Raw genomic sequence first — 12,947 nt, forward strand, 5'->3', positions numbered from 1 at the left:
CGAATTGGATTATATGAAACAATTCGCCTTGTTCTTAAGGTAAAGCCCCATATAATAACAATAAATTCCCAGAATATCAAAAAAAAAGAAAGCCCGACAGCTTAAGATGGAAGTAAACAGCAAAAGGAAAAGCTGTAAGTGAAACTCCTCTTCTAAAACTTCTTGACAGCTGCACACCTCAGCACTACGAGTAACTATTCTCAGCTACTCTTTCCCTTTTGTTATTGTTTTTTCAACCCTCAATAACACTTCCTTTGCTGCTCGTTACTGTATATAACAACTAAGGACAATTTTCAAAATCAACACATCATATTATACGGAAACGGTTACCCGGTTGATCGCGTAAATAAATATATAGCGTGGAGTACTCATAAGAGCGGCTCACTAAAGTTTTAGATACGAGTATTAGTGGTAGAGCGTGGATTCCGGTTACTAGCGGTTTTTGACGCTGATAATGTTGTAGGTTTACACTAAATATATAGTGCTTAGATGAAGTAGGTATTTACGATAACGTCACACTGTCACTGTCACTGTCGCTGTCACTGGAGCACTCATACTGGCATTTAGGAACCTCCTTTACTTATATATATCAATGATGAAATTTGATTATTTATGAATACAGAACTGCAGTACAGGTCCTATTTCCAGCTGGCAATGTTATCCTGCAATTCTTGGATGGCTTTCACAAGACCATCGTGGTCTATGACTATATAGGAAGCAATAATACCTTTCTTGGCCCCCGTCTCAATATGTATTTCGGCATTCTTTTCTAGGTATCTGTCTTCTTCGTGGAAATAGTCCACTTCTGCAGCTTTGACTCTCTTACGGGGTTTTGAGTCTTGGTCTTCGTCATCATCATCATCATCGCTATCCATATCAAAATTGACCTCGTATTTCCTGCTCACAATTAGGTAAAAGTCAAAGTGTTTGCCATTCTCAGAGCTTTTTTCGATATCTTCAAGGGTTGTTCTATATAGCGGAGGAATCAATTCTGCTGGCATATTGATTAGACGTTCACAAAGAACCAAGGCACATGTTTGGTGGGAATTATCGATAGTTGAAAGGAAATTACTGATTTTAGGGTCAACCTTTGATAAAAATTTGGCGTAGTTTGAGTTCTTGTTTTCTTTGTAGTTAATGAACGACAGAAAACAATATGGATCAGATTCTTGACCATCAGTCTTGATGGTAGTCATCGGCGATGCCAAAGCCAGATCAGTCAGAGCGCTTAGCTGTATCATATTAGACGTTTGAGCTCCAAAAAGCTGTCTGAGCAGGTTTTTCACCGAATGGAAGTCTATATCGGGGTTAGCATTAAAGAAATCAAAGTCAATGTTGATGATTTCTCCTTCATCTTGGTCGTCACTATCTTCGCCAGAATCTGAATCTGAGACGGAAAAGCTAGCATCAGACTCAACTTCAGCATTTTTTGCCTCCTCACGCTTGCGCTTAGCCAGCTGACTTAGTTTTATCGCTTGCACCATCCTTGTTGTTCGTAAACATGTACGCGATGAGACAGAATATGTTACAAATTACATCAAATTTTTCATGCATAGAAATCGGCGAAAAAAACAAAACATGTCTGTCACCTGCTCGATTTAGAGTAACAGCTTGTCAGCATTTAAGATGATTTTCTGCTACTTTAAAGTATAATTAATCCTTTGGATCGCCTCCAATAACAATTGCTATTGTAACCAATTTTAATATGGGCATGCAAGAAGTAGCAGACTGGTATTCACGAAACTGTGGAATTAAAATATCTCCCGGTGTTTCGGTTGACAAATCACTGCTACAAACTCCTGAGTCGGGTTCTGGGTTGATTGTTGATCTATCCAATGCCGAAAATTATAGGTTACAGGATAGCAGCCTAGTTGAAGTACTGCGCATACCAAGGTCGAGCACTTTTTCAGTGGAAGCCATAATGGGATGGTTAAATGATGACGACGACGAGACTTATGAGTTTATTGATTCCAAAAAGGAGCTAAAGCGATATATCGGAATGTTTCTTGATGACCAAGACCATCATTCATTCATTAGTGAAACGAACATTCTAATTGTATATTTTGGTATCGTCGCAATTCTTCTAGCGGATGGTTACGCTTTTCAACAAAATTTGACGTATTACTTGAAGGAAGTTCTGTTGAAAACAGATGCTTCCATACCTGTTACATCGGTGTTTTTAGATGAAGTTGCTAGTGCCTATTATTGCCATTATAGGAATGGGTTTCAAGAATTGTTTGTGTCCAAGCTACTACAGTTCTACTCACAGGTTTTCACCGACTTCAACGAAGAGGTTATCCTTAAAGTGATCAGCGGTGTAGTTTCTCGCTGTTTAGAAATTCCGGAAGAAGCAGATTCAAATACTGACGATTTTATGGTGAGTACAACATTGGTTCCAGTTCTTGATTTTGTTAACCATGATAATGAGCTTACAAATGCATATTTTGATATCGACCGTAAAACCAACGATATACTGCTAATGCTAGATCTTAATAAATGTACGAGAAAATCAAACCTATGTGAAATATTTATAAGCTATTCCCCTGTAGAAGAGCTGGTACACTTTATGAACACATATGGATTTTTCCCTCAAGCTAACAAGAAAGTACAGTTCTGGAACCTCACTATTTCCGTGAATTTACTTGCTACAGGTGGTCTTGAATGCTGTTGCTCAGATATTCTACGGTTTTATTCTAAATTGCATATTTTCCCCTACTTAGAGCTAGTGCTGTTAAATGAACGCATTTGGATAAACGATACGAACCCTACAACTCTTGAAATGCTTCTACCATTCATGCCATATGTTGATATGTTTAATAATAATCCCAACTCTGAGGAATTTAAGATACTAGCCCAATTACAACATAATCCAGCCAAAGTACCACCGATTGTTCAAATAGATAAGAAAGCCATTTCTGGTGTTATATCTGCCGAAGCTTTGCTTGTAGCGAAGGACCGAATGCTACAATTTCTTTGCAGCTACATTACAACTCTACTGAAAAGCACCGAAAATATCCCTTCCATGCAAGGCCCTCTTAAAGAACTATCCGTGAAGGAAGCTAGCCTTCTTGAAGTTCTCAAAAATCAGATTGAAGAAGGAAATAACTCTCTATTCTGGTCGCAAGCAAACATCCCAAACTATAAGCTCCCTATATGCCCTCCACCGTCACCAAGCCCGGATTACATTTCTACTATGTCAGAGATCAATGCTGAACAAGCTGGTATTCCCGCAAACCTCCATGAAAGCTGAAATGAATTACAATTCCGTCATTTGGTAGTAATTTAAGATATATACTACTTGAACAATCTAAAGTAACAGTCGACTAAAATTGAGGTCGCTTTATCTACATAGAAACTATTTTTATGTTTATGTTGCCACAATTCAGTTCATGCAGTAGGCTATAATTTTATATGTTGACATTTACGGTAAACCACTAAATACATGAAACAACGGCTAGAGCTCGATTTGTTGAATAGCAGTTACTTTATATTATAACATATAAACCAATTGATGATTATTCTGCTATATATCTTAGCCTCCATACAATACGTATCATGCTTGCATTACTACGCTAAATTAGGGAACACTAAATGCTTTTATGAAGACTTAAGTAAAGAAAGCATTCTAATTGGAAATGTGGACTTTTACGTGGAATCAGGACGGGGTAACTTCATTCCTGACCCTAATATAAGAATAGAGGTCTTAATATATGAAACATTTAACATGGATGAGAAGGTTTTCTCACAGCCGAACTTGCCGCTGGGAGAATTCACCTTTACAGCTATGAATACAGGAGAACACCGGATATGCTTGACGCCAATATCTTCAATTAAACAAATTAGAGTTAGGATCTCAATCGAAATGGCAGTGCGGCACGCCGATATCTTAGACAGCAAAAGGATGACAGACGTTTCGTATTTGAAGAACCGGGTAGTTTATCTAATCAATAGACTTGAAGATTTACGCAGAGAACAAGCAACCATCAGAGCAGATGAGGAAGAGTTTATAAAGCTCAGCGAATTGGTTAAGAATAAGATAATTCACTGGGCAGTTGCTCAAACAGCCATTTTATTTGGCGTTTGGCTGTTACAGCTACGATTTCTTCGTAACTACTTCGCAAAGAGGAAGAAATGCTAAAGATGTAGCTCTCAATTGAAGCTATTAAAATAATTTGAGCTTTTCCATTAATGATATACATAATGAATACTAATTGATGTTTTAAAATTAGCCTTCGAGGTTCCTTTAAATCTTATTGAATATGAAAACTTCTAAGTAGAGCACATGGGAGAGAACAGTAGCTGTAATGAAGTACATTATCACATTTAACAACAGCCAGCCATCTTAGTATAGTGGTCATTACACATCGTTGTGGCCGATGAAACCTTGGTTCGATTCCAGGAGATGGCATTTGTTATTTTTTGGACTTCTATACTAAATTTCGTGTAAAGGTATCTGAAAATCATGTGTTAATGTGGAATGAATTTCATCATCTTGAGAAGTTCATCGCATGACATCTCATTGAACTCTTAAAACTACTGCGTTTAAATCAAAAGTACTTGATCAAATGAAACTTGATACAAGTTATATGCGTTACCTTACAGGTGACGACTTTAAAGTGTTGCAAGCTACTGAACAGGGATCCCGTAATCATGAGTTGGTTCCAACAACTCTAATTCATCAACTATCTGGAATGAGGTCTATTTCGGGTACAAATAGATCTATTTCGGATCTTGCAAAGCTTAAGTTGGTATCTAAGATGAGAAATGCGAAGTATGATGGTTACTGTATTACATATAATGGGTTTGACTACCTAGCGTTAAAATCTCTACTTAACAAAGGAGTTCTATATTCTGTTGGCAATATGATCGGTGTAGGTAAGGAATCAGATATCTATCGCGTTAGTAACCGTGAATCAGAGAAATTGGTAATGAAAATTCACAGGCTAGGAAGAACTTCTTTTCACACAGTGAAGAACAATAGAGAATACCTTAGGAAAAATCAATCTGCTAGTTGGATGCACCTATCGCGCTTAGCAGCAGGAAAGGAGTACCAGTTCATGTCAATGCTATATACTAAAGGATTTAAGGTCCCACGACCATATGATAACTCCAGGCATGTAATTATCATGGAGTATATTGACGGTTTCCCTATGAGGCGTTTAAGGAAGCACAAGAATATTCCTAAATTATATTGTGACCTGATGAAATTTATAGTTAACCTAGCAAACCACGGTTTGATACACTGTGATTTCAACGAATTTAACATTATGATGAAAGAAGAGACTGAAGGCGAGGATGATCCAGGGTTTATTGTCATAGATTTTCCACAATGTATTTCTATTCAACATGCAGACGCAGAGTACTATTTCAAAAGAGATGTTGATTGTATTAGACGATTCTTCAAGAAAAAGTTGAAATATGATCCAGTGTCTGATTCAAATTTTCTAGATACTGATGGATTCGGAGATGGTTATAAGTATGCTTATCCGGTTTTCAGCAGAGATGTCGAAAGGTGTGATAATTTAGATGAGTTACTAATGGCATCAGGTTTTAGTAAAAAGCACCCTGGTGATAGGGACTTGGAAGACAATATGGACCGCATGAGGAACGCAGAGTATGACAGTGCTTCCGAAGACGAAGTAGGTGAGGATAGTGAGTATAGTGAAGAGTATTCGGAAGAAGAATTTGAAAGTGAATCTGATGAAGATTCTATTGACGAAGAGAACGAGCGGATTATTGATGCTCTCTCGTCTGGCGTGGGTAACTTAAAAATTGATAAATTGGGGAACTATATACTAGAAGATTAGTGGCGTAATAACATTAATTTTCAAATAATATACATTCTGCTCTGTAAATATTTACCTCCGTATTTTTCTGTTAGTGGTATTCGACACCAGAATCCTCATCTGCTTCTATTATATCACTATCGTTTTCTTCTTCATCCTCATCTATTATTAAAGGGATGTCCTGTGGACCTTCGAATTGATCTTGTGCCTGTTGATCCTCCTCACTGTTATCATCATCGGCGTCGTGCTCTGCATCGCGATGTTCATCTTCTGAATCGGAATCCTCGTCACTTCTGTCGGAACTACTTCCTTCTTCAAAGTTACCATCTTCTTCTTCATCATCTGAATCTAAAGGTATGTCCTTAATTGAGCTCTGTTCCTTCAGCTGTTGCGTAGCTTCCTTCAACGCAGATTGTTCTCCGGCCTGCTGCGACTTTGCAGTTGTTTTTGCTTTCAATTCATCACTCATTGACTTATCCTTCACTTGCTTCCGTTTAACATACTCGTCGATATGAGCATATTCGGATTGATCGATCATAGAAAACTCGTACTTATCCTGGTTTTTGGTGATTAAGGTGACATTGAACGTTAACCTCGTGATAGAAGAGTATGTGATGGATTCGATATCATTAGAATCAAAGGTTAAAATAGGTTTTTTAAATCCAAATATAATATGATCAGGCAGGAAATATAAGGTACCTTCTTTAGTTCCCCTGTGGCATTCGACATGGAATGCTGGAGGGCCATTAGAGTTGGAAAACGGATCAGAAATTCTAAATCCCGTCAATATAGCTTGTTTTCTCATATATTCCATGCACTCGCTGAAATCTGTTGCCTCTGGTGGTACTTTAGAAGCATCCTTAAACTGTTTTAAAACAACTTCTTTATTCATAGTTAAGAGCACTGGATCTGGGTTAGTTCCATCGGGATTCTGATAGCGCATGTACAAATACAACAGATTCTTCTTTTCGGAAAACGGTAGAAACACTGCATAGTTCACACTATCCTTTAAATCTTTAATGATCAATTCTGCAATATTATTCTTGTTGAATACAATTATAGGCTTGAAGTCCGCATCCAATGAAATAGTCATATTTAACTTCTTTCTAACAGGCGAGAGACATGATATGTCTTTGAGCTCAAATATTACATTGCTATCATTCAACTTACCAGAAACATCTGTTTTTAGCGCTTTTCTTTTAGAATTACCGTTGTTTTGTCCGTCTTGATATACAAGTTCAAATATTGGAAGCGCTTCCGGTAACAATTTACTGATCTTCTCGACCTCAGCTCTAAGCTCTTTTGGCAGTTGGTCAAGGAAACCATCGTTGGCTGGCATTACTAAATATTAGGACTTTATAATCGTCTGTTATGTTCCCAACTGCATCAATATTATCCTTCTGTCGCATTGTAACATATCTTCACGAAATTTTTGATTTAGCGCTATTAAGACAGTCAATAAGTCAACAACAAGGTTATAACTAACAAGTATTTAAAATGTATTTAGCACTATATTAAGATGCGGACGTCTTATAATCCTTCTGAATATAGCTTATTATAATCACTTGCTATCATCTGTAGGTGACATTTACAATAATAACAACTCCAGTAATAAGCACCAACCATAATGACTTTTCTATCTATTTAGACAATGGTCTATTAAATTACATTTCCCACGCTACTAATTCTTGGCGTGATTGATACTGTAGGTAATTTCAATGGCTAAAATAAACAGCTACGCCTGTGAGCAAGCTTATTAAAAGTCATCCCAGTCTCCTTCAGCATCATTTTTTGATAATGCTACTCCTTTCGTGGGCTGTTTATCGCCACCTTGCTTACCTTGTAGGCTATCAAAAAGTTTGGAGTATTTTGAATCCTGTTCAGGCTTGTGTTGGAAGCCTTGGGAATATTGCTGCTGCATATTTTTTGTCCATTTTGAAAAGGCGCTTATACCCGTGCTACTAGTTTGCTGAAACTTCTGACCAAACTGCTGAGCGGCCCTTTGAGCCTCACTGGAAAGCTCACCCGATTGCAGTTGTTGTATGCTGGGTTTGATCACAGCTTCATTTACTTCCTCCACAGATTTTGTCACTGCGGTAGAAAATAGACCCCAGCCCTTCGTTAATGTTCCCCAGGGGTCCTTTTGGAGATTGTCGAGAGAAAGATCGGCTCCCAAACCACCACGCTTATGTTCTTCAACCGATGGAGTGGTAGTGTTTCCGAATCCCTGGTATCTGCCGCCCTGCGAGGGAGGAAGATGGGCAGGCTTCTGCTGGTTTCTATTGCCCAAGTCTGCAAAATATGATTCGTTTTTCTGTTTCTGGTCTTCAGAAAGCTGCGGCGTAGCAGAACGACGTGATTCAATCTTTTCCGCTGAATGGGCTCCAGAAGCAGCCGGAAACTCAGATCCTGAAAATTCGCCGGCAGACAGCTGGCTGGCGTCAAACTCAGGGTGTTCTCGCTCGACCCACTCGCGCCCTTCACACAAACACGTCAACTTCTCTTTGTAGTCCTCCGCAATGGGATTGTCATACTTCAGTTTCTGGGGAAGTTTCACATCGATATTATGCGATGCCAAATAATCACACAGCTGCTCGTTCCCGCCCTTTTCCATTCTAAGTAGCTCATCAGGCTTAAACTGATCCATAGTAATGGAACGAACAAAAGACACGTGAACACCCAATCCACGATGAACTCCAGCACATTCAAGGCAAATAAAAATCCCAAATTTAGGGGACGCCCATTGTGGATTTGGAGCTCCACAATCCACGCATTTCTTATTAGCACCTAATTTTTGTAGTTGAAGCAACCTCCTACGGTTATCAGGATTAACCTTCCACTCTGACATAGTAATTTATTTTTAACAGCCTATGAGGAAATTATCTATGACACAGCTTTAGAATAGCAATCAGCAACAGCTATCCTGCCGAAGTACAATCCAACCTTTTAAAATCTTCTGTATGGCCTTCGTGTGATTTCCAATAGCTCCATATATTTAGAATGCGATTTAAAAGGGGCATCGTCACTCATAACGACATTTTAATGTATCCGTTACCCGGCTTTCTTGATGCCACAACTCCGCAAGCCGAGGAGTTTAATAAGTAAGACCATGGTATTTCCTGACTTGGGGTAACAAAACCGACGGCGTTTATCGTTTCAGGTGTTCGTGATTGTAAATAATATTACAAATAGTAATAGCGAGCCGTTATATCAGAATGTTATAAATGGAGCTCGTAGATTTTCTTAAAGTCTACGTTTTTCGATTTAGGTGTATTATATAGTAGTTAAGAGTAAAAATGCCAAACACATTAAACAAGTCGTCTTTGGAGGAATTCGTATGGAAGCCAGATCTGTTCAAAGATAAGGTTGCTTTCATTACAGGTGGTGCAGGTTCAATCTGTAGGGTCCAGGCTGAATTGTTGGTTCTGCTAGGCGCAAAGGCCGCACTTATTGGTAGAAATGCCGAAAAAACCGAGAAGGCAGCTTTAGAAGTTGATCAGCTTAGTCACGAGCCTGGGAGTGTTTTAGGCATCGGTAATGTCGATGTTAGGAATGTTCAGCAATTGAAGGCTGCTATAGACAAAACTGTGGAGCGGTTTGGGCGCATTGACTATGTTATAGCAGGTGCGGCAGGCAATTTCATTGCTGATATGACGAATCTATCTGCAAAGGCTTTCAAAGCGGTTGTAGATATTGACTTGCTTGGTAGTTACAATACCGTGAAGGCTGCACTTCCAGAACTGGTGAAGTCGAAGGGATCGGTGATTTTTGTATCTGCAACTCTGCACTATACCGGGACTCCATTCCAAATCCATGTATCTGCGGCAAAAGCAGGCGTTGACGCCCTAGCCCGTGCTCTAGCAGTCGAATTGGGCCCTCTGGGAATCCGGGTGAATTGCATTGCTCCGGGAATAATTGGTAACAGCGAGGGACTGTCCAGATTGTCGTTTGGAACTAAACCTGAAGAATACACCAAGAGGGTGCCACTACAACGGGTAGGTAGCACAAAGGACATTGCCAATGCTACTGTCTACCTGTTTTCGCAAGCTGCGGACTATGTCACTGGTACTATTGAAGTTGTAGACGGAGGTGCATGGAACCTTGGGACTGTAATGGGATCGCTCCCTTACCCTGATCTCCTACTTTCGCACCAGAAGATAAATTCTAAATTGTGATTAAGTATTGCTACATCAGTTATTATGCCGGTATATAGATGTATCTGAGAAGTCTTTGTGTCTACTCTGAAGTAGGAACTTTTTCTGCAATCTTGCTAAACTGCTGCTGTCTGGTTGGCGCAGCGAGATTTATGACGCTGGCAGCGGTTTCTTCCAAGTCAGAGTAGGTCCGTTTTGTGCTGATTGAAGCAGGCACTGATATATCGCTACCCATGGCAACTTCCTCTTCGTTCGCATCGCCTTCAAGAGAGGCATCGATCAAACCAGGAGTTCCTTCATAGTCATATTCGGCGGAAGCCTGAGGATCTACTGGTAGACTATTGTCTTCCGCTTCTTGTGCGTTCCTGTGGACATTGTTTTTGCTACTATGAGCCATCCGTATCATATTTGTAGTGAAGGAAACGTAGTCTACCCTCTCTAAAATTTCGCCAAACCTTTCAACCATGTAAATATTCAAAGAGACATAGTTTTTCCTATTGAAATCGGAGACCTCTTGGGCTTGTTGACAGTGTGTAGAGACCAGCTTTAAGAAATCCATAACACAGGAGTTTGCCATATTATTCTCGTATAGATTTTCTTCCAGTATCTGGCGTATTGGATCCATCAAATTTTTGGATATTAGATACCTATAATAGAAATCATCATTTAGCCGAACAATACCTTTGAATAATCTCAGAGCAGCCAGTCGTAACTGAATAACATGAGAAGGGCCCATCAACTTTGACACAGTCATCAGAATCCCGTTCTCTAATATGAAGCCACGAGAGACCACGATGTCATGTTCATTCACTAATAGATCAACCAATTTGATTAGTTTTAATAATAATTGATCGTCCTTATCCGCGACATCGCCTGTAATCAAACACTCAAACAGCACGGGCGCAACCTCCTTGTAAAATTTATTAAAATAATCTATTAGTTGAAATTGTGGACCAGCCTGTCTTTCGCGTATTCTGTTATTAGCACAAAACTTCATTAAGCTTTCTATGCTAGATTGATCTTCATAACCATCCCCTAAGAAATCTTCGGGGTCTAACAGCGTGATGAGGGCCTGGAATGCCTGCTCCTTTAACCCTGGGCTTTTATCCGTCAACAGGATTTTTGATAATATCAACAATAGAGAAATGTCTGAAGAGTGGTTCTGTACCTGGCTACCCGCAGGATTACTCTTCTGCCCATTACAATTTCCCTCACCTTCCAGTTTTTCACCCTCAGAAACTTCAGTGTTGTTAGTAATTCTTCCATTATGTTCCTCGTCAAGAGTTTGGTCAATCATTTCATTTTGCACGGTGTTGATAAGAAGAATATCAAATTCGATAATGGAAATTATCATATCTGTTGCCAGGATCCTTACTTCACTACTAGTTTCAATATTAAATGCAAAATCTAATACGTTAAACAGGCCCTTTTTCACCAAAACCTTGTAAAAAGAAGACCTTTCTGCCGGAGCCAAATTGCATGTTATCTGGACACATTCGTCTAGCAGCTTTATACCTTGCCGTTTTTTCTCCAAAAATACAGGATCAATAGCACCTAGGTTACCAACATACATTGCCATAAGATCATCTATGAACTGACTTTGCTGCAAAAAGTTAATTATACTCGACTGGTATTCAAGCATCACCTCTGTTATAAGCGTCGCAGAATGGTCATCCAGAAAGCGCACCAGTACAACATCCTTAAGAAATTGCAGTCTCAGGGTCTTCTTTATGATTTGCTTCATGTGGTCATCATTCAAAGGAATCACTTCCTTCAAGCTCGTTCTTGTCTGTTGTAAGCAGTTTCTATGATTAGCCTTACAGTCCGGATATTCTGTATCGTATTCTAAAATCCCGAAAACTCCCATGTAATGATCATCGTCAATTAGCTGTTCTATCAACACCCTTTGATTGTAGAGAAAAAGAGTCTTCACTATATGGCTCAACAATAATAAGTTTCGGTGCAAGTGTGTCTTTTCCGCAAACTGGAAGTGATCTATAAGCGTCCGGACATAATCTGAGTTTATAATAAAGTCAACGGTTTCACTTTTCAAAAACTCAAACGCAGTATTCTCATTCAAGATTCGAAGTGCTTCCATCAAAGTATCTTCGTTCTGCACCGCATCATTCGAAGGAAGATGCACAGGACCCGTGATTATTTCATGCACTGAACCCATTCCATCATCGTTGGATCGAACAGAAACCAACGAAATATTATTCTCAAACGTTTTCTGGATCAAACATATAAATTCACATAGGGCATTACAACCAGTACTTTCCTCAAACGACAAAGCTATATCATGACCTTGAATATCTTTCCAAACAATTAGAGTCTCTTCTTGTCTTTGATATTCAATATTGCCCTCAAGCTTCGATTTCAACAAAATGCGATCTGGCTGCTCTTCGTCTCGAACAAGAAGGTACGCGCAGCCTAAGGCCTGCTCGCATTGTCCAACACAAAATCCTGTCCCTGTATCTTTCCATTCATCATTTTCTAACAAATACACCTTTACACGTTTAGGTTCAGTATTAGCATTAGTCAAAAGTTGCTGTTGCCCATCAATCATAATTACTATACGAAAAGAACAGCGTCAAAATTTTTTTTTTAATGCAGATTAGATCTTAATCTTGCTTAAACCACCTTTATCAATCAAATCACCAACCGGTTAATTTTAAACCAGGAATTCTTTCTAAACCAAAACAGTATTTAGAAGAACCTTCCTTTAAAACGCACTCTAGTTAACTTGAGTAATGCAATTACCGGAATGTTAACTGTCGGATAAATTCTGAATAAGATGAGATATAAATCCTCAGCAATAGGTAGCAGTCCTCAATTTAACTCGAATACAGTACTTAGTTAATGAGTGAAACAGACAAAATCTATCGTCCATTAATGGAGAAGTGATTACTGAAAAATTACTTTTCTATGACTTAACGCGTTAAGTCGTTTCTTTTTGTTGCGATGCTCATCAACTTTACCCGGACCAGACATAAAGTCGTTACTAAAC

General features: G+C 39.0%; 8 protein-coding genes and 1 non-coding gene across 9 annotated transcripts; 5 read left to right on the plus strand and 4 right to left on the minus strand.

Moving 5' to 3' along the window:
* Positions 1-638: 638 nt before the first annotated feature.
* Positions 639-1,484, minus strand: BCP1 (protein-transporting protein BCP1; the record flags this gene model as incomplete). Its single annotated transcript, XM_018130686.1, has 1 exon — positions 639-1,484. The coding sequence occupies one exon, from the start codon at positions 1,482-1,484 to the stop codon at positions 639-641; it is 846 nt and encodes a 281-aa protein (XP_017986175.1).
* Positions 1,485-1,705: 221 nt separating this feature from the next.
* Positions 1,706-3,250, plus strand: CTM1 (cytochrome c lysine N-methyltransferase; the record flags this gene model as incomplete). Its single annotated transcript, XM_018130687.1, has 1 exon — positions 1,706-3,250. One exon carries the CDS (start codon positions 1,706-1,708, stop codon positions 3,248-3,250), a length of 1,545 nt encoding a protein of 514 aa, XP_017986176.1.
* A 261-nt stretch (positions 3,251-3,511) lies between these two features.
* ERP5 (Erp5p) lies at positions 3,512-4,138 on the plus strand (the record flags this gene model as incomplete). The annotated part of the gene is made up of 1 exon (XM_018130688.1): positions 3,512-4,138. One exon carries the CDS (start codon positions 3,512-3,514, stop codon positions 4,136-4,138), a length of 627 nt encoding a protein of 208 aa, XP_017986177.1.
* Positions 4,139-4,336: 198 nt separating this feature from the next.
* On the plus strand, positions 4,337-4,408 carry AW171_hschr2996. The gene has a single exon. It is a non-coding gene; the product is annotated as a tRNA-His (tRNA).
* Positions 4,409-4,565: 157 nt separating this feature from the next.
* RIO2 (protein kinase RIO2) lies at positions 4,566-5,807 on the plus strand (the record flags this gene model as incomplete). The annotated part of the gene is made up of 1 exon (XM_018130689.1): positions 4,566-5,807. One exon carries the CDS (start codon positions 4,566-4,568, stop codon positions 5,805-5,807), a length of 1,242 nt encoding a protein of 413 aa, XP_017986178.1.
* Positions 5,808-5,877: 70 nt separating this feature from the next.
* Positions 5,878-7,125, minus strand: RTT106 (Rtt106p; the record flags this gene model as incomplete). Its single annotated transcript, XM_018130690.1, has 1 exon — positions 5,878-7,125. The coding sequence occupies one exon, from the start codon at positions 7,123-7,125 to the stop codon at positions 5,878-5,880; it is 1,248 nt and encodes a 415-aa protein (XP_017986179.1).
* A 417-nt stretch (positions 7,126-7,542) lies between these two features.
* Positions 7,543-8,634, minus strand: SPS18 (Sps18p; the record flags this gene model as incomplete). The annotated part of the gene is made up of 1 exon (XM_018130691.1): positions 7,543-8,634. One exon carries the CDS (start codon positions 8,632-8,634, stop codon positions 7,543-7,545), a length of 1,092 nt encoding a protein of 363 aa, XP_017986180.1.
* A 448-nt stretch (positions 8,635-9,082) lies between these two features.
* On the plus strand, positions 9,083-9,961 carry SPS19 (2,4-dienoyl-CoA reductase (NADPH); the record flags this gene model as incomplete). The annotated part of the gene is made up of 1 exon (XM_018130692.1): positions 9,083-9,961. One exon carries the CDS (start codon positions 9,083-9,085, stop codon positions 9,959-9,961), a length of 879 nt encoding a protein of 292 aa, XP_017986181.1.
* A 61-nt stretch (positions 9,962-10,022) lies between these two features.
* Positions 10,023-12,506, minus strand: PSY2 (Psy2p; the record flags this gene model as incomplete). The annotated part of the gene is made up of 1 exon (XM_018130693.1): positions 10,023-12,506. The coding sequence occupies one exon, from the start codon at positions 12,504-12,506 to the stop codon at positions 10,023-10,025; it is 2,484 nt and encodes an 827-aa protein (XP_017986182.1).
* Positions 12,507-12,947: the final 441 nt, after the last annotated feature.

The sequence above is a fragment of the Eremothecium sinecaudum genome, chromosome II (genome assembly GCF_001548555.1).
Source record: "Eremothecium sinecaudum strain ATCC 58844 chromosome II, complete sequence".
NCBI classification, from domain to species: Eukaryota; Fungi; Ascomycota; class Saccharomycetes; order Saccharomycetales; family Saccharomycetaceae; genus Eremothecium; species Eremothecium sinecaudum.